The following is a 23,527-nucleotide window of genomic DNA, read 5'->3' as shown; positions in this document are numbered from 1 at the left end:
CTCTCTCTCTCTCTTTGGGGGTTGATGTTTTGGGGTTCATGCCCTGATCTCTCTCTCTCTGGGGTTAATGTTTTTGGGTTCATGCCCTGATCTCTCTCTCTCTCTTTGGGGGTGAATGATTTGGGGTTCATGCCCTGATCTCTCTCTCTCTCTTTGGGGGTTAATGATTTGGGGTTCATGCCCTGATCTCTCTCTCTCTCTTTGGGGGTTGATGTTTTGGGGTTCATGCCCTGATCTCTCTCTCTCTCTTTGGGGGTTAATGTTTTGGGGTTCATGCCCTGATGTCTCTCTCTCTGGGGTTGATGTTTTGGGGTTCATGCCCTGATCTCTCTCTCTCTCTTTGGGGGTTGATGTTTTGGGGTTCATGCCCTGATCTCTCTCTCTCTCTGGGGTTGATGTTTTGGGGTTCATGCCCTGATCTCTCTCTCTCTCTTTGGGGGTTAATGTTTTGGGGTTCATGCCCTGATGTCTCTCTCTCTCTGGGGTTGATGTTTTGTGGTTCATGCCCTGATCTCTCTCTCTTTGGGGGTTGATGTTTTGGGGTTCATACCCTGATGTCTCTCTCTCTCTGGGGTTGATGTTTTGTGGTTCATGCCCTGATCTCTCTCTCTTTGGGGGTTGATGTTTTGGGGTTCATGCCCTGATCTCTCTCTCTCTCTGGGGTTAATGTTTTGGGGTTCATGCCCTGATCTCTCTCTCTCTCTGGGGTTAATGTTTTGGGGTTCATGCCCTGATGTCTCTCTCTCTCTGGGGTTGATGTTTTGGGGTTCATGCCCTGATCTCTCTCTCTGGGGTTGATGTTTTGGGGTTCATGCCCTGATCTCTCTCTCTGGGGTTAATGTTTTGGGGTTCATGCCCTGATCTCTCTCTCTCTCTGGGGTTAATGTTTTGGGGTTCATGCCCTGATGTCTCTCTCTCTCTGGGGTTGATGTTTTGGGGTTCATGCCCTGATCTCTCTCTCTGGGGTTAATGTTTTGGGGTTCATGCCCTGATCTCTCTCTCTCTCTGGGGTTAATGTTTTGGGGTTCATGCCCTGATGTCTCTCTCTCTCTGGGGTTGATGTTTTGGGGTTCATGCCCTGATCTCTCTCTCTGGGGTTAATGTTTTGGGGTTCTTGCCCTGATCTCTCTCTCTTTCAGTTTCTCTCTGCCCGGGGCGGGTCTCCGGAGCCGGGACTGAAAGTGAAACTTGTCCCCGGTCCGCGGTCTCTCGGATCCAGTCAGTCCGCTGCTGTGGAGCCGGGATGAGCGACCCCGGAGCCTCCTCCTGCTGCGGTCCCCGGGCCCTGGCCCTCTGCCCGGCCCTGACCCACCTGCTGTTCGGCCCTCTGCTGCCCCCGCTCCTCGGCCCACTCCTCCCCCTGGGCCTGGCGCTGCTGCTCGCCCTGAGCCTGGGGCCCGGGTTCGGTCCTCGCCGGGCCCCGCTGCTCCGCTACACGGCCTGTGCCTGCCTGCTGCCGCCGCTCTACCTCCGCCTGCGGCCGGCACTGGGCTTGGAACCAGGCCTCGGCCTCTCCTGGCCGCTCCTCCTGCTCTCACACGCCGCCTCGGCGCTGGCTCACTGGGCCCTGGAGAGACCGGGGCCTCTGGTACCTCCCGGAGCCCGGCCTGAGAGCCCCGGGAACCCGGCACAGGCTCAGGTCCAAGTCTGGCGGCGCATCGCCCGACGCCTCCTCACCCTCTCCCGGCCAGACCTGCTGCCGCTCTCCGGGGCCTTCGTCTTCCTCACCCTGGCGGTGATCGGTGAGTGGAATCCGGAGTGGGAGTGGTTGGAGTGGGTGTGATCAGGAGTGTTGGGGGGAATCCGGAGTGAAGAGGGAGTGAGGGGAGCTCGGACCGTTTTGGGGGGAGGTGGGGTGGGGAGTACAGGGTGTGGACTGGAGTGAAGGCGGAGCAAGGGGATCCAGAAAAATGGGGCAGTGAACGGAGATCAGGAGTGATGGGGGAAATCCGGGGTGAAGGGAGATCAGGAGTGTTGGGGGGAATCTGGGGTGAAGGGCAGTGAAGGGAGATCAGGAGTGTTGGGGGAATCTGGAGTGAAGGGAGATCAGGAGTGTTGGGGGGAATCTGGGGTGAAGGGAGTTCAGGAGTGTTGGGGGGAATCTGGGGTGAAGGGGGAGTGAGGGGAGATCAGGAGTGTTGGGGGGAATCTGGGGTGAAGGGGGAGTGAAGGGAGATCAGGAGTGTTGGGGGAATCTGGGGTGAAGGGGCAGTGAAGGGAGATCAGGAGTGATGGGGGGAATCCGGGGTGAAGGGAGATCAGGTGTGTTGGGGGGAATCGGGGTTGAAGGGGGAGTAAAGGGAGATCAGGAGTGTTGAGGGGAATCGGGGTTGAAGGGGGAGTGAAGGGAGATCAGGAATGTTGGGGGGATTCCGGGGTGAAGGGGGAGTGAAGGGAGATCAGGAGTGTTGGGGGGATTCCGGGGTGAAGGGGGAGTGAAGGGAGATCAGGAGTGATGGGGGGAATCCGGGGTGAAGGGGGAGTGAAGGGAGATCAGGAGTGATGGGGGGAATCCAGGGTGAAGGGAGATCAGGAGTGTTGGGGGGATTCCGGGGTGAAGGGGGAGTGAAGGGAGATCAGGAGTGATGGGGGGAATCCAGGGTGAAGGGAGATCAGGAGTGTTGGGGGGAATCCGGAGTGAAGGGAGATCAGGAGTGTTGGGGGGAATCCAGGGTGAAGGGAGATCAGGAGTGTTGGGGGGATTCCTGGGTGAAGGGAGATCAGGAGTGTTGGGGGGATTCCGGGGTGAAGAGGGAGTGAAGGGAGATCAGGAGTGATGGGGGGAATCCGGGGTGAAGGGAGATCAGGAGTGTTGGGGGGAATCTGGGGTGAAGGGAGATCAGGAGTGTTGGGGGGAATCCGGGGTGAAGGGGGAGTGAAGGGAGATCAGGAGTGATGGGGGGAATCCAGGGTGAAGGGGGAGTGAAGGGAGATCAGGAGTGATGGGGGGAATCCGGGGTGAAGGGAGATCAGGATTGTTGGGGGGAATCCGGGGTGAAGGGGGAGTGAAGGGAGATCAGGAATGTTGGGGGCAATCCGGGGTGAAGGGGGAGTGAAAGGAGATCAGGAATGTTGGGGGGAATCCGGGGTGAAGGGGCAGTGAAGGGAGATCAGAAGTGTTGGGAATCTGGGGTAAAGGGAGATCAGGAGTGTTGGGGGGAATCCGGAGTGAAGGGAGATCAGGAGTGTTGGGGGGAATCTGGGGTAAAGGGAGATCAGGAGTGATGGGGAAATCGGGGTGAAGGGAGATCAGGAGTTTTGGGGGCAATCCGGGGTGAAGGGGGAGTGAAGGGAGATCAGGAATGTTGGGGGGAATCCGGGGTGAAGAGGGAGTGAAGGGAGATCAGGAGTGATGGGGGGAATTGGGTGAAGGGAGATCAGGAGTGTTGGGGGGAATCCGGGGTGAAGGGAGATCAGGAGTGATGGGGGGAATCCGGGGTAAAGTGAGTTCAGGAGTGATGGGGGGAATCCGGGGTGAAGGGAGATCAGGAGTTTTGGGGGAATCTGGGGTGAAGGGAGATCAGGAGTGTTGGGGGGAATCCGGGGTGAAGGGAGATCAGGAGTGTTGGGGGGAATCCGGGGTGAAGGGGGAGTGAAGGGAGATCAGGAGTGATGGGGGGAATCTGGAGTGAAGGGAGTTCAGGAGTGTTGGGGGAATCTGGGGTGAAGGGAGATCAGGAGTGTTGGGGGGAATCTGGGGTAAAGGGAGATCAGGAGTGATGGGGGAATTGGGGTGAAGGGAGATCAGGAGTGATGGGGGGAATCCGGGGTTAAGGGAGATCAGGAGTGTTGGGGGAAATCTGGGGTAAAGGGAGATCAGGAGTGATGGGGGAATCGGGGTGAAGGGAGATCAGGAGTTTTGGGGGCAATCCGGGGTGAAGGGGGAGTGAAGGGAGATCAGGAATGTTGGGGGGAATCCGGGGTGAAGAGGGAGTGAAGGGAGATCAGGAGTGATGGGGGGAATTGGGGTGAAGGGAGACCAGGAGTGTTGGGGGGAATCCGGGGTGAAGGGGGAGTGAAGGGAGATCAGGAGTGATGGGGGAATCCGGGGTGAAGGGGGAGTGAAGGGAGATCAGGAGTGATGGGGGGAATTCGGGGTGAAGGGAGATCAGGAGTGTTGGGGGGAATCCGGGGTGAAGGGGGAGTGAAGGGAGATCAGGAGTGATGGGGGAATCCGGGGTGAAGGGAGATCAGAAGTGATGGGGGGAATCCAGGGTGAAGGGGGAGTGAAGGGAGATCAGGAGTGATGGGGGGAATCCGGGGTGAAGGGGGAGTGAAGGGAGATCAGGAGTGATGGGGGAATCTGGGGTGAAGGGAGATCAGGAGTGATGGGGGAATCCGGGGTGAAGGGAGATCAGGAGTGTTGGGGGGAATCCGGGGTGAAGGGGCAGTGAAGGGAGATCAGGAATGTTGGGGGCAATCCGGGGTGAAGGGGCAGTGAAGGGAGATCAGAAGTGTTGGGGGAAATCGGGGTTGAAGGGGGAGTGAAGGGAGATCAGGAGTGTTGGGGGGAATCCGGAGTGAAGGGAGATCAGGAGTGTTGGGGGGAATCCAGGGTGAAGGGAAATCTGGAATGATAGAGGGAATCGGGGTGAAGGGAGATCAGGAGTTTTGGGGGGAATCTGGGGTGAAGGGGGAGTGAAGGGAGATCAGGAGTGATAGAGGGAATCGGGATGAAGGGAGATCAGGAGTTTTGGGGGCAATCCGGGGTGAAGGGGGAGTGAAGGGAGATCAGGAATGTTGGGGGGAATCTGGGGTGAAGGGGGAGTGAAGGGAGATCAGGAATGTTGGGGGGAATCCGGGGTGTAGGGGCAGTGAAGGGAGATCAGGAATGTTGGGGGGAATCCGGGGGGAAGGGGGAGTGAAGGGAGATCAGGAATGTTGGGGACAATCTGGGGTGAAGGGGGTGTGAAGGGAGATCAGGAGTGTTGGGGGGAATCTGGGGTGAAGGGGCAGTGAAGGGAGATCAGGAATGTTGGGGACAATCCGGGGGGAAGGGGGTGTGAAGGGAGATCAGGAATGTTGGGGGGAATCCGGGGTTAAGGGGCAGTGAAGGGAGATCAGGATTGTTGGGGGGAATCTGGGGTGAAGGGGCAGTGAAGGGAGATCAGGAGTGATGGGGGGAATCCGGGATGAAGGGGGAGTGAAGGGAGATCAGGATTGTTGGGGGGAATCCGGGGTGAAGGGGGAGTGAAGGGAGATCAGGAGTGATGGGGGGAATCCGGGGTGTAGGGGCAGTGAAGGGAGATCAGGAATGTTGGGGACAATCCGGGGTGAAGGGGCAGTGAAGGGAGATCAGGAATGTTGGGGGCAATCCGGGGTGAAGGGGCAGTGAAGGGAGATCAGAAGTGTTGGGGGAAATCGGGGTTGAAGGGGGAGTGAAGGGAGATCAGGAGTGTTGGGGGGAATCCGGAGTGAAGGGAGATCAGGAGTGTTGGGGGGAATCCAGGGTGAAGGGAAATCTGGAATGATAGAGGGAATCGGGGTGAAGGGAGATCAGGAGTTTTGGGGGGAATCTGGGGTGAAGGGGGAGTGAAGGGAGATCAGGAGTGATAGAGGGAATCGTGGTGAAGGGAGATCAGGAGTTTTGGGGGCAATCCGGGGTGAAGGGGGAGTGAAGGGAGATCAGGAATGTTGGGGGGAATCTGGGGTGAAGGGGGAGTGAAGGGAGATCAGGAATGTTGGGGGGAATCCGGGGTGTAGGGGCAGTGAAGGGAGATCAGGAATGTTGGGGGGAATCCGGGGTGAAGGGGCAGTGAAGGGAGATCAGGATTGTTGGGGACAATCCGGGGGGAAGGGGGAGTGAAGGGAGATCAGGAATGTTGGGGGCAATCCGGGATGAAGGGGGAGTGAAGGGAGATCAGGAGTGTTGGGGGGAATCTGGGGTGAAGGGGCAGTGAAGGGAGATCAGGAATGTTGGGGACAATCCGGGGGGAAGGGGGTGTGAAGGGAGATCAGGAATGTTGGGGGGAATCCGGGGTTAAGGGGCAGTGAAGGGAGATCAGGATTGTTGGGGGGAATCTGGGGTGAAGGGGCAGTGAAGGGAGATCAGGAGTGATGGGGGGAATCCGGGATGAAGGGGGAGTGAAGGGAGATCAGGATTGTTGGGGGGAATCCGGGGTGAAGGGGGAGTGAAGGGAGATCAGGAGTGATGGGGGGAATCCGGGGTGTAGGGGCAGTGAAGGGAGATCAGGAATGTTGGGGACAATCCGGGGGGAAAGGGGAGTGAAGGGAGATCAGGAATGTTGGGGACAATCCGGGGGGAAAGGGGAGTGAAGGGAGATCAGGAATGTTGGGGACAATCCGGGGTGAAGGGGGTGTGAAGGGAGATCAGGAATGTTGGGGGGAATCTGGGGTGAAGGGGCAGTGAAGGGAGATCAGGATTGTTGGGGACAATCCGGGGTGAAGGGGGTGTGAAGGGAGATCAGGAATGTTGGGGGGAGTCCGGGGTGAAGGGGGAGTGAAGGGAGATCAGGAATGTTGGGGGGAATCCGGGGTTCAGGGTCAGTGAAGGGAGATCAGGAGTGTTGGGGGAAATCTGGGGTGAAGGGTCAGTGAAGGGAGATCAGGAGTGTTGGGGGGAATCCGGGGTTAAGGGTCAGTGAAGGGAGATCAGGAGTGTTGGGGGCAATCCGGGATGAAGGGGGAGTGAAGGGAGATCAGGAGTGTTGGGGGGAATCCGTGGTGAAGGGGGAATCCGTGGTGAAGGGGGAGTGAAGGGAGATCAGGAGTGTTGGGGGGAATCCGTGGTGAAGGGGGAGTGAAGGGAGATCAGGAGTGTTGGGGGCAATCCGTGGTGAAGGGGGAGTGAAGGGAGATCAGGAGTGTTGGGGGCAATCCGGGATGAAGGGGGAGTGAAGGGAGATCAGGGGTGTTGGGGGGAATCTGGGGTGAAGGGATATCAGGAGTGCTGGAAGGAATCCGGGGTGAAGGGGGAGTCAAGGGAGATCAGGAATGTTGGGGGCAATCCGGGGTGAAGGGGGAGTGAAGGGAGATCAGGAGTATTGGGGGGAATCCGGGGTGAAGGAGGAGTGAAGGGAGATCAGGAATTTTGGGGCAATCCGGGATGAAGGGGGAGTGAAGGGAGATCAGGAGTGTTGGGGGGAATCGGGGGTAAAGGGAGATCAGGAGTGTTGGGGGGAATCGTGGGTGAAGGGAGACCAGGAGTGTTGGGGGGAATCGTGGGTGAAGGGAGACCAGGAGTGCTGGAAGGAATCCGGGGTGAAGGGGGAGTGAAGGGAGATCAGGAATGTTGGCGGCAATCCGGGGTGAAGGGTGAGTGAAGGGAGTTCAGGAATGTTGGGGGCAATCCGGAGTGATGGGGGAGTGAGGGGAGATCAGGAGTGTTGGGGAGAATCCGGGGTGAAGGGTGAGTGAGTGAATCTGGAGTGAAGGGGGAGTGATGGGAGATCAGGAGCTTTGTTGGTAATCCGGAGTGAAAGGGGAGTGAGGGGATCCAGGGTGATGAAATCTGGAGAAAATGGAGGGAGATATCTGAACTAAATTGGAATCTATAGAGAAGGAATTATAATTCTGAAATAATGGCAACAGTTGGATTTCAGAGTTGATTAGTAGATTCAGATCAAGATTAGGGCATCAGGACTAATGGAGGATCTGGAAAATCTGGATTGCATCAGAGCAGGATAATTGGCAATTTTGGAATCTGGGGTCAGTTCGGAGTAGTTGATCCATGTTAGTGGGGGGCAGGTGAATCCAGATTGTATGTGGATATTTAGAGTCAAGTGAAGTCAGAGAATGGAGGATGTCTCGCTAATACAACCAGGTTAATCTGGATTTAAGGAGGAGTGGTTGGACCCAGAGTTAATAGGGAGTGGGTGACTGGGGGTTCATAGAGAATGGGTGAATTTGGTGTCTTTATTTGTATGTTTGTGATTTTGTTTGTGTTAGTCTCCAGTGGTGTGTCTGGATCTCTCCCTCTATCATCATCTCAAATGCTCCAGTTCTCTCTACACCCTTGTGTGTCTCTCAATCTCTCACCAGACTGGTTCTCTGTCTCCCTTCTTCCTCTCTCTCTTTCCTCCTCCGTCTTTCTCTTTGCTTCCCCCCTCTCTTTCCTCCTCTGTCCTCTCTCTCTCCCGCTCACTTCTTTTCTTACACTGCCACTGACCTCCTTCTCACTTACTTCTTTCCTACTACTCCATCTCCTTTCTTCACTCACACTTGCTTGCTCATCTCTCTTTCACTCCCGCTCCTCTCCAACTACACCCTCCCCCTTTCCTCCCCACCCCTGCCCTTGCCACCCCCAATTTGGCGCCCCCTTCTCTTGTGTCCCCGCCCTCTTTTCTCTTGCCCACCTCCCCATTTCCCCTTGCCACTCTCTCACCCCACAACCCTACCTCCCCCTCTCTCGATCCCCCCCACTGCCACCTCCCCCCTCACAACCCCCTCCCCCTCTCGCCCCCCCCCACCCTCACTTCCCCATTTCTCGACCCTCCGCCGCCTCTATCGACCCACCCCCCCACCTCCTCCTCTCTCTCTCTCTCCCTCCGCCCCCCCACCTTGTGGCTTGCTGTCTCTCTGTCCACAGCGATATTGTTCCATCTCCCTCTCTCTCCTTCATGCCCTGTCTTGTCCCCTTGTCTCCCCCGGCCCTTTACTCTCCCTGACACTCCCTGTCCTTTCCACCCTGCGCCACCCATTGCCCCCCCTCCCTGCTCACTGCCCCCCCTCCACTGCCCGGGGAGTTTTGATATAATTGGTGTATTTGTTTCTTTTCAGCGGAAATGTTTCTTCCCTATTACATGGGGAAAGTGATTGATTTGCTGGGCTCCCGTTATGATCACCAGGCCTTCCTCATTGCCATATTCCTCATGTTTGTGACGTCCATGGGAAGGTAAGGATTAGTGACAGTCTGATAGTTGGTATTGGGATTGATGAGGATTGCACTGGCCTGATGAGGACACAGATTCAGGTCTTAATGGACCAGTCCTAAACACAAAGTGACGAGTGGGTTAGATTCTGCTTCTTAGATGGGACGGAGAGAGGGAGCAAGACAGAGAGACAGTTCCACCATGACCCATCTGAACATCTGAGATTAAATATCAATACTGTCCCAGGTACAGACCGATCGGACCCGGTGATCGATACCGCACCGGACTGTCCCGGGTACAGACCGATCGGACCCGGTGATGGACACTGCACCGGACTGTCCCGGGTACAGACCGATCGGACCCGGTGATCGATACCGAATCGGACTGTCCTGGGTACAGACCGATCGGACCCGGTGATGGACACCGAACCGGGCTGTCCCGGGTACAGACCGATCGGACCCGGTGATCGATACCGCACCGGACTGTCCCGGGTACAGACCGATCGGACCCGGTGATGGACACTGCACCGGACTGTCCCGGGTACAGACCGATCGGACCCGGTGATCGATACCGAATCGGACTGTCCTGGGTACAGACCGATCGGACCCGGTGATGGACACCGAACCGGGCTGTCCCGGGTACAGACCGATCGGACCCGGTGATCGATACCGAATCGGACTGTCCTGGGTACAGACCGATCGGACCCGGTGATGGACACCGAACCGGGCTGTCCCGGGTACAGACCGATCGGACCCGGTGATCGATACCGCACCGGACTGTCCCGGGTACAGACCGATCGGACCCGGTGATGGACACCGAACCGGGCTGTCCCGGGTACAGACCGATCGGACCCGGTGATGGACACTGCACCGGACTGTCCCGGGTACAGACCGATCGGACCCGGTGATCGATACCGAATCGGACTGTCCCGTGTACAGACCGATCGGACCCGGTGATGGACACCGAACCGGGCTGTCCCGGGTACAGACCGATCGGACCCGGTGATGGACACTGCACCGGACTGTCCCGGGTACAGACCGATCAGACCCGGTGATCGACACCGAACCGGGCTGTCCCGTGTACAGACCGATCGGACCCGGTGATGGACACCGAACCGGACTATCCCGGGTACAGACCGATCAGACCCGGTGATCGACACCGAACCGGGCTGTCCTGGGTACAGACCGATCGGACCCGGTGATGGACACCGAACCGGGCTGTCCCGGGTACAGACCGATCGGACCCGGTGATGGACACTGCACCGGACTGTCCTGGGTACAGACCGATCGGACCCGGTGATCGATACCGAATCGGACTGTCCTGGGTACAGACCGATCAGACCCGGTGATCGACACCGAACCGGGCTGTCCTGGGTACAGACCGATCGGACCCGGTGATCGATACCGAACCGGGCTGTCCCGGGTACAGACCGATCGGACCCGGTGATGGACACCGAACCGGGCTGTCCCGGGTACAGACCGATCGGACCCGGTGATGGACACCGAACCGGGCTGTCCTGGGTACAGACCGATCGGACCCGGTGATCGATACCGAACCGGGCTGTCCCGGGTACAGACCGATCGGACCCGGTGATGGACACTGCACCGGACTGTCCTGGGTACTGACCGATCGGACCCGGTGATCGATACCGAATCGGACTGTCCCGGGTACAGACCGATCAGACCCGGTGATCGACACCGAACCGGGCTGTCCTGGGTACAGACCGATCGGACCCGGTGATCGATACCGAACCGGGCTGTCCCGGGTACAGACCGATCGGACCCGGTGATGGACACCGAACCGGGCTGTCCCGGGTACAGACCGATCGGACCCGGTGATGGACACCGAACCGGGCTGTCCTGGGTACAGACCGATCGGACCCGGTGATCGATACCGAACCGGGCTGTCCCGGGTACAGACCGATCGGACCCGGTGATCGATACCGAACCGGGCTGTCCTGGGTACAGACCGATCGGACCCGGTGATCGATACCGAACCGGGCTGTCCCGGGTACAGACCGATCGGACCCGGTGATGGACACCGAACCGGGCTGTCCCGGGTACAGACCGATCGGACCCGGTGATGGACACCGAACCGGGCTGTCCCGGGTACAGACCGATCGGACCCGGTGATCGATACCGAATCGGACTGTCCTGGGTACAGACCGATCGGACCCGGTGATCGATACCGAATCGGACTGTCCCGTGTACAGACCGATCGGACCCGGTGATCGATACCGAATCGGACTGTCCCGTGTACAGACCGATCGGACCCGGTGATCGATACCGAATCGGACTGTCCCGTGTACAGACCGATCGGACCCGGTGATCGATACCGAATCGGACTGTCCTGGGTACAGACCGATCGGACCCGGTGATCGATACCGAATCGGACTGTCCCGTGTACAGACCGATCACACCCGGTGATCGATACCGAATCGGACTGTCCTGGGTACAGACCGATCGGACCCGGTGATCGATACCGAATCGGACTGTCCCGTGTACAGACCGATCACACCCGGTGATGGACACCGAACCGGGCTGTCCCGGGTACAGACCGATCGGACCCGGTGATGGACACCGAACCGGGCTGTCCCGGGTACAGACCGATCAGACCCGGTGATCGACACCGAACCGGGCTGTCCCGGGTACAGACCGATCGGACCCGGTGATCGATACCGCATCGGACTGTCCTGGGTACAGACCGATCGGACCCGGTGATGGACACTGCACCGGGCTGTCCTGGGTACAGACCGATCGGACCCGGTGATCGATACCGAACCGGGCTGTCCCGGGTACAGACCGATCGGACCCGGTGATGGACACTGCACCGGACTGTCCTGGGTACTGACCGATCGGACCCGGTGATCGATACCGAATCGGACTGTCCCGGGTACAGACCGATCAGACCCGGTGATCGACACCGAACCGGGCTGTCCTGGGTACAGACCGATCGGACCCGGTGATCGATACCGAACCGGGCTGTCCCGGGTACAGACCGATCGGACCCGGTGATGGACACCGAACCGGGCTGTCCCGGGTACAGACCGATCGGACCCGGTGATGGACACCGAACCGGGCTGTCCTGGGTACAGACCGATCGGACCCGGTGATCGATACCGAACCGGGCTGTCCCGGGTACAGACCGATCGGACCCGGTGATCGATACCGAACCGGGCTGTCCTGGGTACAGACCGATCGGACCCGGTGATCGATACCGAACCGGGCTGTCCCGGGTACAGACCGATCGGACCCGGTGATGGACACCGAACCGGGCTGTCCCGGGTACAGACCGATCGGACCCGGTGATGGACACCGAACCGGGCTGTCCCGGGTACAGACCGATCGGACCCGGTGATCGATACCGAATCGGACTGTCCTGGGTACAGACCGATCGGACCCGGTGATCGATACCGAATCGGACTGTCCCGTGTACAGACCGATCGGACCCGGTGATCGATACCGAATCGGACTGTCCCGTGTACAGACCGATCGGACCCGGTGATCGATACCGAATCGGACTGTCCCGTGTACAGACCGATCGGACCCGGTGATCGATACCGAATCGGACTGTCCTGGGTACAGACCGATCGGACCCGGTGATCGATACCGAATCGGACTGTCCCGTGTACAGACCGATCACACCCGGTGATCGATACCGAATCGGACTGTCCTGGGTACAGACCGATCGGACCCGGTGATCGATACCGAATCGGACTGTCCCGTGTACAGACCGATCACACCCGGTGATGGACACCGAACCGGGCTGTCCCGGGTACAGACCGATCGGACCCGGTGATGGACACCGAACCGGGCTGTCCCGGGTACAGACCGATCAGACCCGGTGATCGACACCGAACCGGGCTGTCCCGGGTACAGACCGATCGGACCCGGTGATCGATACCGCATCGGACTGTCCTGGGTACAGACCGATCGGACCCGGTGATGGACACCGAACCGGGCTGTCCCGGGTACTGACTGATCGGACTCGGTGATCGATACCGAACCGAGCTGTCCCGGGTACAGACCGATCGGACCCGGTGATCGATACCGCATCGGACTGTCCTGGGTACAGACCGATCGGACCCGTTGATCTATACCGAACCGGAATTTCCCGGGTACAGACCGATCGGACCCGGTGATCGATACCGCATCGGACTGTCCTGGGTACAGACCGATCGGACCCGGTGATGGACACCGAACCGGGCTGTCCCGGGTACAGACCGATCGGACCCGGTGATCGATACCGCATCGGACTGTCCTGGGTACAGACCGATCGGACCCGGTGATGGACACCGAACCGGGCTGTCCCGGGTACAGACCGATCGGACCCGGTGATCGATACCGAATCGGACTGTCCTGGGTACAGACCGATCGGACCCGGTGATCGATACCGAATCGGACTGTCCTGGGTACAGACCGATCGGACCCGGTGATCGATACCGCATCGGACTGTCCTGGGTACAGACCGATCGGACCCGGTGATCGATACCGCATCGGACTGTCCCGGGTACAGACCGATCGGACCCGGTGATCGATACCGCATCGGACTGTCCTGGGTACAGACCGATCGGACCCGTTGATCTATACCGAACCGGAATTTCCCGGGTACAGACCGATCGGACCCGGTGATCGATACCGCATCGGACTGTCCTGGGTACAGACCGATCGGACCCGTTGATCTATACCGAACCGGAATTTCCCGGGTACAGACCGATCGGACCCGGTGATCGATACCGAACCGGACAGACAGATCAGATCCGATAATCAATATTGAACAAGATAGACTGATTGGACCCGGTGCTCCATGCTGAAGCAGTGAAGTGGTAATGTACCATAGAAAGATAGGAAATAGGAGCAGGAGTAGAACATTTGGCCCTTTGGGCCTGCTCTTGCATTCAAAAAAGATCATGGCTGATCATCTAATTCTGTACCCCGTTCCAGCTTTCTCCCCATATCCCTTGAACACTTTGGCGTCCAGCTGGTAGGATTCAAACAGTAGCCCCTGCATAAAACATCTGACGCCATGGAGGCCTGTACCCAAACCTATTGTCCTTGGGAAAGTGTGTGTCCTTCCGTGAGAGCGTGTCCCCATATCAGAGACTGTCCCTATGTTTCTGTATTAGAGACCCTCCCTGTGTGGGCTCTGTCCCTGTATCAGAGACTCTCCCCGTGTCCCTATATCAGAGACTCTCCCCGTGTCCCTGTATCAGAGACCCTCCCTGTGTGGGCTCTGTCCCTGTATGAGAGACTGGCCCTGTTATCAGTGACTCTCCCTGTGTGGGCAGTGTCCCTGTATCAGAGACTCTCCCTGTGTCCCTGTATCAGAGACTCTCCCTGTGTGGGCAGTGTCCCTGTATCAGAGACTCTCCCCGTGTCCCTGTATCAGAGACCCTCCCTGTGTGGGCTCTGTCCCTGTATGAGAGACTGGCCCTGTTATCAGTGACTCTCCCTGTGTGGACTGTGTCTCTGTATCAGAGACTCTCCCCGTGTCCCTATATCAGAGACTCTCCCCGTGTCCCTGTATCAGAGACCCTCCCTGTGTTCCTATATATGAGACTAGCTCTGTGTGGGCAGTGTCCCTGTATCAGAGACTCTCCCCGTGTCCCTGTTTCAGAGACTCTCCCCGTGTCCCTGCATCAGAGACTCTCCCCGTGTCCCTGTATTAGAGACTCTCCCTGTGTCTCTGTATCAGAGACAATCCCTGTGTGGGCAGTGTCCCTGTATCAGAGACTCTCCCGGTGTGGGCAGTGTCCCTGTATCGGAGACTCACCCTGTGTGGGCAGTGTCCCTGTATCAGAGACTCTCCCTGTGTGGGCAGTGACCCTGTATCAGAGACTCTGCCTGCGTGGGCAGTGTCCCTGTATCAGAGACTCTCCCTGTGTGGGCAGTGTCCCTGTATCGGAGACTCTCCCTGTGTGGGCAGTGACCCTGTATCAGAGACTCTCCCTGTGTGGGTAGTGTCCCTGTATCAGAGACTCTCCCGGTGTGGGCAGTGTCCCTGTATCGGAGACTCTCCCTGTGTGGGCAGTGTCCCTGTATCAGAGACTCTCCCTGTGTGGGCAGTGTCCCTGTATCGGAGACTCTCCCTGTGTGGGCAGAGTCCCTGTATCGGAGACTCTCCCTGTGTGGGCAGTGTCCCTGTATCCGAGACTCTCCCTGTGTGGGCAGTGTCCCTGTATCAGAGACTCTCCCTGTGTGGGCAGTGACCCTGTATCAGAGACTCTCCCCGTGACCCTGTATCAGAGACTCTCCCTGTGTGGGCAGTGTCCCTGTATCAGAGACTCTCCCTGTGTGGGCAGTGACCCTGTATCAGAGACTCTGCCTGCGTGGGCAGTGTCCCTGTATCAGAGACTCTCCCTGTGTGGGCAGTGTCCCTGTATCGGAGACTCTCCCTGTGTGGGCAGTGACCCTGTATCAGAGACTCTCCCTGTGTGGGTAGTGTCCCTGTATCGGAGACTCTCCCGGTGTGGGCAGTGTCCCTGTATCGGAGACTCTCCCTGTGTGGGCAGTGTCCCTGTATCGGAGACTCTCCCTGTGTGGGCAGTGTCCCTGTATCAGAGACTCTCCCTGTGTGGGCAGTGTCCCTGTATCGGAGACTCTCCCTGTGTGGGCAGAGTCCCTGTATCAGAGACTCTCCCTGTGTGGGCAGTGTCCCTGTATCAGAGACTCTCCCTGTGTGGGCAGTGTCCCTGTATCGGAGACTCTCCCTGTGTGAGCAGTGTCCCTGTATCGGAGACTCTCCCTGTGTGGGCAGTGTCCCTGTATCAGAGACTCTCCCTGTGTGGGCAGTGTCCCTGTATCTGAGACTGTCCCTGTGTGGGCAGTGTCCCTGTATCAGAGTCTCTCCCTGTGTGGGCAGTGTCCCTGTATCAGAGACTCTGCCTGTGTGGTCAGTGTACCTGTATCACAGACTCTCCCTGTGTGGGCAGTGTCCCTGTATCAGAGACTCTCCCTGTGTGGGCAGTGACCCTGTATCAGAGACTCTCCCTGTGTGGGCAGTGTCCCTGTATCGGAGACTCTCCCTGTGTGGGCAGTGTCCCTGTATCGGAGACTCTCCCTGTGTGGGCAGTGTCCCTGTATCAGAGACTCTCCCTGTGTGGGCAGTGTCCCTGTATCAGAGGCTCTGCCTGTGTGGGCAGTGTCCCTGTATCAGAGACTCTCCCTGTGTGGGCAGTGTCCCTGCATCAGAGACTCTCCCTGTGTGGGCAGTGTCCCTGTATCGGAGACTCTCCCTGTGTGGGCAGTGTCCCTGTATCAGACACTCTCCCCGTGACCCTGTATCAGAGACTCTCCCTGTGTGGGCAGTGTCCCTGTATCAGAGACTCTCCCTGTGTGGGCAGTGTCCCTGTATCGGAGATTCTCCCTGTGTGGGCAGTGTCCCTGTATCGGAGACTCTCCCTGTGTGGGCAGTGTCCCTGTATCGCAGACTCTGCCTGTGTGGGCAGTGTCCCTGTATCGGAGACTCTCCCTGTGTGGGCAGTGTCCCTGTATCAGAGACTCTCCCTGTGTGGGCAGTGTCCCTGTATCAGAGACTCTCCCTGTGTGGGCAATGTCCCTGTATCAGAGACTCTCCCTGTGTGGGCAGTGTCCCTGTATCAGAGGCTCTCCCCGTGTCCCTGTTTCAGAGACTCTCCCTGTGTGGGCAGTGTCCCTGTATCGGAGACTCTCCCTGTGTGAGCAGTGTCCCTGTATCGGAGACTCTCCCTGTGTGGGCAGTGTCCCTGTATCAGAGACTCTGCCTGTGTGGGCAGTGTCCCTGTATCAGAGACTCTCCCTGTGTGGGCAGTGTCCCTGTATCAGAGACTCTCCCTGTGTGGGCAGTGTCCCTGTATCAGAGACTCTCCCTGTGTGGGCAGTGTCCCTGTATCAGAGACTCTCCCTGTGTGGGCAGTGTCCCTGTATCAGAGACTCTCCCTGTGTGGGCAGTGTCCCTGTATCAGAGACTCTCCCTGTGTGGGCAGTGTCCCTGTATCAGAGACTCTCCCTGTGTGGGCAGTGTCCCTGTATCAGAGACTCTCCCTGTGTGGGCAGTGTCCCTGTATCGGAGACCCTCCCCGTGTCCCTGCATGGGAGACCCCCCCCCCGTGTCCCTGCATCGGAGACCCTCCGCGTGTTCCTGCATCGGAGGCCCTTCTTATGTGGAATGTGTCTGTGTATCAGAGGTTCTCCCTGTTCCCTGTATCAGCGACTCTCCCTGTGTCAGAGACTCTCCCTGTGTGGGCAGTGTCCCTGTATCAGAGACTCTGCCTGTGTGGGCAGTGTTCCTGTATCAGAGACTCTCCCTGTGTGGGCAGTGTCCCTGTATCTGAGACTCTCCCTGTGTGGGCAGTGTCCCTGTATCAGAGGCTCTCCCTGTGTGGGTAGTGTCCCTGTATCAGAGACTCTGCCTGTGTGGTCAGTGTCCCTGTATCAGAGACTCTCCCTGTGTGGGCAGTGTCCCTGTATCAGAGACTCTCCCTGTGTGGTCAGTGTCCCTGTATCAGAGACTCTCCCTGTGTGGGCAGTGTCCCTGTATCGGAGACTCTGCCTGTGTGGGCAGTGTCCCTGTATCAGAGACTCTCCCTGTGTGGGCAGTGTCCCTGTATCAGAGACTCTCCCAGTGTGGGTAGTGTCCCTGTATCAGAGACTCTCCCTGTGTGGGCAGTGTCCCTGTATCAGAGACTCTCCCTGTGTGGGCAGTGTCCCTGTGTCGGAAACTCTCCCTGTGTGGGCAGTGACCCTGTATCGGAGACTCTCCCTGTGTGGGCAGTGTCCCTGTATCAGAGAATCTGCCTGTGTGGGCAGTGTCCCTGCATCAGAATCTCTCCCTGTGTGGGCAATGTCCCTGTATCAGAGACTCTCCCCGTGACCCTGTATCAGAGACTCTCCCTGTGTGGGCACTGTCCCTGTATCAGAGACTCTCCCTGTGTGGGCAGTGTCCCTGTATCGGAGACTCTCCCTGTGTGGGCAGTGTCCCTGTATCGGAGACTCTCACTGTGTGGGCAGTGTCTCTGTATCGCAGACTCTGCCTGTGTGGGCTGTGTCCCTGTATCAGAGACTCTCCCTGTGTGGGCAGTGTCCCTGTATCAGAGACTCTCCCTGTGTGGGCGGAGTCCCTGTATCAGAGATTCTCCCTGTGTGGGCAGTGTCCCTGTATCCGAGACTCTCCCTTTGTGGGCAGTGTCCCTGTATCAGAGACTCTCCCTGTGTGGGCAGTGTCCCTGTATCAGAGACTCTCCCCGTGTCCCTGTATCGGAGACTCTCCCTGTGTGGGCAGTGTCCCTGTATCGGAGACTCTCCCTGTGTGAGCAGTGTCCCTGTATCGGAGACTGTCCCTGTGTGGGCAGTGTCCCTGTATCAGAGACTCTCCCTGTGTGGGCAGTGACCCTGTATCAGAGACTCTGCCTGTGTGGGCAGTGTTCCTGTATCAGAGACTCTCCCTGTGTGGGCAGTGTCCCTGTATCAGAGACTCTGCCTGTGTGGGCAGTGTTCCTGTATCAGAGACTCTCCCTGTGTGGGCAGTGTCCCTGTATCTGAGACTCTCCCTGTGTGGGCCGTGTCCCTGTATCAGAGGCTCTCCCCGTGTCCCTGTATCAGAGGCTCTCCCTGTGTGGGTAGTGTCCCTGTATCAGAGACTCTGCCTGTGTGGTCAGTGTCCCTGTATCAGAGACTCTCCCGGTGTGGTCAGTGTCCCTGTATCAGAGACTCTCCCTGTGTGGGCAGTGTCCCTGTATCGGAGACTCTGCCTGTGTGGGCAGTGTCCCTGTATCACAGACTCTCCCTGTGTGGGCAGTGTCCCTGTATCAGAGACTCTCCCAGTGTGGGTAGTGTCCCTGTATCAGAGACTCTCCCTGTGTGGGCAGTGTCCCTGTATCAGAGACTCTCCCTGTGTGGGCAGTGTCCCTGTGTCGGAAACTCTCCCTGTGTGGGCAGTGACCCTGTATCGGAGACTCTCCCTGTGTGGGCAGTGTCCCTGTATCAGAGAATCTGCCTGTGTGGGCAGTGTCCCTGCATCAGAATCTCTCCCTGTGTGGGCAATGTCCCTGTATCAGAGACTCTCCCCGTGACCCTGTATCAGAGACTCTCCCTGTGTGGGCACTGTCCCTGTATCAGAGACTCTCCCTGTGTGGGCAGTGTCCCTGTATCGGAGACTCTCCCTGTGTGGGCAGTGTCCCTGTATCGGAGACTCTCACTGTGTGGGCAGTGTCTCTGTATCGCAGACTCTGCCTGTGTGGGCTGTGTCCCTGTATCAGAGACTCTCCCTGTGTGGGCAGTGTCCCTGTATCAGAGACTCTCCCTGTGTGGGCGGAGTCCCTGTATCAGAGATTCTCCCTGTGTGGGCAGTGTCCCTGTATCCGAGACTCTCCCTTTGTGGGCAGTGTCCCTGTATCAGAGACTCTCCCTGTGTGGGCAGTGTCCCTGTATCAGAGACTCTCCCCGTGTCCCTGTATCGGAGACTCTCCCTGTGTGGGCAGTGTCCCTGTATCGGAGACTCTCCCTGTGTGAGCAGTGTCCCTGTATCGGAGACTGTCCCTGTGTGGGCAGTGTCCCTGTATCAGAGACTCTCCCTGTGTGGGCAGTGTCCCTGTATCGGAGACTCTCCCTGTGTGGGCAGTGTCCCTGTATCGGAGACTCTCCCTGTGTGGGCAGTGTCCCTGTATCAGAGACTCTCCCTGTGTGGGCAGTGTCCCTGTATCGGAGACCCTCCCCGTGTCCCTGCATGGGAGACCCCCCCGTGGATCTGCATCGGAGACCCTCCCCGTTTTCCTGCATCGGAGGCCCTCCTTGTGTGGAATGTGTCTGTGTATCAGAGACTCTCCCTGTTCCCTGTATCAGCGACTCTCCCTGTGTCAGAGACTCTCCCTGTGTGGGCAGTGTCCCTGTATCAGAGACTCTCCCTGTGTGGGCAGTGACCCTGTATCAGAGACTCTCCCTGTGTGGGCCGTGTCCCTGTATCAGAGACTCTGCCTGTGTGGGCAGTGTCCCTGTATCAGAGACTCTCCCTGTGTGGGCAGTGTCCCTTTATCAGAGACTCTCCCTGTGTGGGCAGTGTCCCTGTATCAGATACTCTGCCTGTGTGGGCAGTGTCCCTGTATCAGAGACTCTCCCTGTGTGGGCAATGTCCCTGTATCAGAGACTCTGCCTGTGTGGGCAGTGTCCCTGTATCAGAGACTCTCCCTGTGTGGGCAGTGTCCCTGTATCGCAAACTCTCCCTGTGTGAGCAGTGTCCCTGTATCAGAGACTCTCCCTGTGTGGGCAGTGTCCCTGTATCGGAGACCCTCCCCGTGTCCCTGCATGGGAGACCCTCCCTGTGTCCCTGCATTGGAGACCCTCCCCGTGTTCCTGCATCGGAGGCCCTCCTTGTGTGGAATGTGTCTGTGTATCAGAGACTCTCCCTGTTCCCTGTATCAGCGACTCTCCCTGTGTCAGAGACTCTCCCTGTGTGGGCAGTGTCCCTGCATCGGAGACCCTCTCCGTGTTCCTGCATTGGAGGCCCTCCTTGTGTTGAATGTGTCTGTGTGTCAGAGACTCTCCCTGTGTCAGAGACCCTCCCTGTTTGAGCTGTGTCTCTATAGAGAGAGTGTGTCTCTGTATCAGATAGAGGCTCTCCCTGTGTGGAGTAGGTTTGGGTGGAGGTTGGTTTAAGCTTGGTTCAGGTGGGCTAGTGTTGTAGTTGGAATGGAATGGGTTGGGTTAGGGTAAATGAGGGCATGGTCAGGGTCTAATTAGATGTGAGGCTGGGTTGTGGCATGGTGTGTCTGCTTGTCGGGTGGAGTTAGGGTGACGATGCGTAAGGTGGGATTGACCTGGAGTGCACTTGGGATGGGGTTAGGGTAGGGTTGAGATGGGGGAGGGGTTGTGTGGTGGGGCCAGTGGTCGTGTTATGGTGAGCTATTCAGGTAGGGGGAGATGAGTGTCAGGTGAGCTCAGCATTATCCTGTTCCAGACTGTGAGCGGGGTTCCACTTTCACCTGGTTGAGATGCCGAGATACCAGCTCGGTGACAACTGTGTGAGCACTTGTTCATGTTGCTGGCCTTGGACAGTATAAAGCCAACAGCCGTGCCCTTCAACCCAGAGCAGGGTACCACAGACTGCCCAGAACCAGAGCTGTGTGGCGATTAGATTCACCTTCGGGGTAAAGACACTGGAGGGACAGTGTGGAATGGCTGAGGTGTACGTCCTGGTTAACAGACTGTGCCAGTCTTGGGATGAGAGCCCTCGTTCTTGAATACATGGGACTGACAGAGAAAGTCCAAGGCCAGCACAATAACTCCCTTTCTACTCCGATTAAACCGTTCTGACTGAAGGAATTGTTTTTTTTCCAGCTCTATTTCAGCTGGTCTCCGGGGCGGACTCTTCATGTTCACTATGTCCCGACTCAACAAACGGGTTCGGAATCAACTCTTCACTTCCGTGGTACACCAGGAAATCGGCTTCTTTGAGGCCACTCGGACGGGTAAGGACAAAAAAAGAAGCTCCTTCTTATTAATACAGCTGTTAGTAATGAAATCTCACTGCTGGTAGTTACTAATGAACAAACAAATTTAATGCTGGTAACGAACACTCCAACATTACCGTCGGTGATGGGTACTCTAACTTTTCCGTTGGTCATTACAGTCTCTAATATTATGGTTCGCAGCAAACAATCTTGTATTACTGTTATATTAATGTGTAGCCAATGCTGACAATCACATTAATGCTGATATAACTAGTGCTCTTTTGTCCTCTAGGTGATATCAGTTCCCGCCTTTCCACTGACACCACACTCATGAGTCGCTCCATCGGACTGAATGTGAACGTCTTCCTGCGTAGTTTGGTGAAGACGGTCGGGATGCTCATTTTCATGTTCTCCCTCTCCTGGCAGCTCACCTTGCTGATGTTTATTGAGTCTCCCCTCACCATAGTGATTCAGAAGCTTTATAATAAGTATCACATGGTAGGTTTACATCCACCATACAACAGAGTACAGTTGCACACTCTTGTCATTTGGACCCAGGTGCTTTATTTATATCATTGTCAATTTGTCTCCACTTTTAAAGATTTGTGTATCTGGACCTCAAAGTGTTCCTTTTAAATTTTTACCATGTAGTGTTTATTTCCTCTTATTTGCTCTCTCAAAATGTATCACTTCACATTTCACTCCATAAAATTTCAACTGATATCTTTCTGCCAATATCTACGGCTCTGTGCTTGTGTATCCCTGATAACTGATCATTCCCTGCAGTTGTCACATGCTCCCTATTTGACTTATTTGATATTATACCCTCTGAGCTGAGTCTGGATTGAGAAGTGCAGTGGTCCCGTCAGTGACCCTTGAGGGATATTACTATTTACATTGCTCCAGTAACCCAACACTGTTGGTTTACCAACTTGCTATTCATGCTGCCTCACTCCCCTTAACACCATTCTATTGTCATGCGCACACAATACGAACTTATGAGCTATAAAATGAACTTATGAAATCTTTTTTTATTCATTTCACCGGATGTGGGCATCGCTGGCCAGGCCAGCATTTATTGCCCATCCCTAATTGGCCTTGAGAAGATGGTGGTGAGCTGCTTCTTGAACCGCTGCAGTCCATGTGGTACCTGACTTGTGCCTTGTAGATGGTGGACAGGCTTTGGGGAGTCAGGAGGTGAGTTACTCACCACAGGATTCCTAACCTCTGACCTGCTCTTGTCACCACAGTATTTATATGGCTACTCCAGTTGCGTTTCTGGTCACTGGTAATCCCCCAGGATGTTGCTAGTGGGGGATTCAGTGATCGTAAATGTCGTTCAATGTCAAGGGGAGATGGTTAAATTCTCTCTTGTTGGAGATGGTCATTGCCTGGCACTTGTGTGGCATGAATGTTACTTTTAAACAAACCCAAAACAGACATTTTTCCTATAAGATCAAATGGAGTTGAGGTCAGGTACCCTTTTTTGTTCCTGCCGATATACATGGAACTGCTAGAACCCTGAGCTAGTTGTCATGTCTGGACAAGTCTTGGCAAAGCCATTAAAATGCAAACCACCTTTTCGGACATATCTTTTGAAAAGTCTTAAAATACAAATGACACTTTCTGTGGTAATGGCTATATTTCTCCAACCGAATGGGTTAACAATATTGTTGCAGACTTTTTGACTCCAAACTTGAACTCCACAGAATGGGTGTGAAAAGCTCTACTTTATCAAGATGGTATGTGATTTAGTGACACCTGAACTCCATTGTCTGACAATGGCCTAACCATCAGAAATTATTTATGAATTCAATGGAAGAGAAACTCTGGTCACATGACAGAAACTAGGTTTCTGATAAGGAGTTTTCATCAATGTATATTCTGGGCACGCAAGGACACAGAATAACATCTATGCCATTGAAGAAGAAGGAGCCTGCCAGTTTTTAAGCCACATGTAGGCTGAGACTGGAGCTGGCCTCCTGAGAAATTGTACCTGGCTTTTGCCACAGAACTTTGACTGGAATATAATGAGAAATCTGCAAAAGTGCATCTGTCCCCCTAAACTTCCCAAGTTATTTTCGTTAGTGAACAAGGAAAAGATGACAGGCCTGCACCATTTCAAGTCTTCACCCTGGGGAAAAATCATAAGACCTAAATACGTGTTCCTTTAATAATCTCTATCTTTCCTTGAATTTGTAAGAGTGTGAGAGTGGGCGTCCTTGCGCTCACTTTGGATGTTGTACAATAACCATTTATTTATCTTTTAAAAACT

General features: G+C 56.4%; 1 protein-coding gene across 1 annotated transcript in view; it reads left to right on the top strand.

Annotated features, from left to right (window-relative positions):
• The first annotated feature begins 1,144 nt into the window (after positions 1 to 1,144).
• The window catches only part of LOC137345666 (antigen peptide transporter 2-like), a 59,121-nt gene continuing 36,738 nt past the window's right edge, over positions 1,145 to 23,527 (top strand). Inside the window, exons 1-4 of the mRNA XM_068008927.1 lie at positions 1,145 to 1,742; positions 8,740 to 8,854; positions 21,140 to 21,270; positions 21,545 to 21,750. Of these exons, the coding sequence (XP_067865028.1) occupies positions 1,244 to 1,742; positions 8,740 to 8,854; positions 21,140 to 21,270; positions 21,545 to 21,750 (951 nt within the window). The 5' untranslated portion in view covers positions 1,145 to 1,243. The remainder of the gene's footprint in view (positions 1,743 to 8,739; positions 8,855 to 21,139; positions 21,271 to 21,544; positions 21,751 to 23,527) is intronic.

This window comes from Heterodontus francisci, chromosome 29 (assembly GCF_036365525.1).
Source record: "Heterodontus francisci isolate sHetFra1 chromosome 29, sHetFra1.hap1, whole genome shotgun sequence".
Taxonomy (NCBI): domain Eukaryota; kingdom Metazoa; phylum Chordata; class Chondrichthyes; order Heterodontiformes; family Heterodontidae; genus Heterodontus; species Heterodontus francisci.
This window is presented reverse-complemented; position numbering and strand designations above follow the sequence as displayed.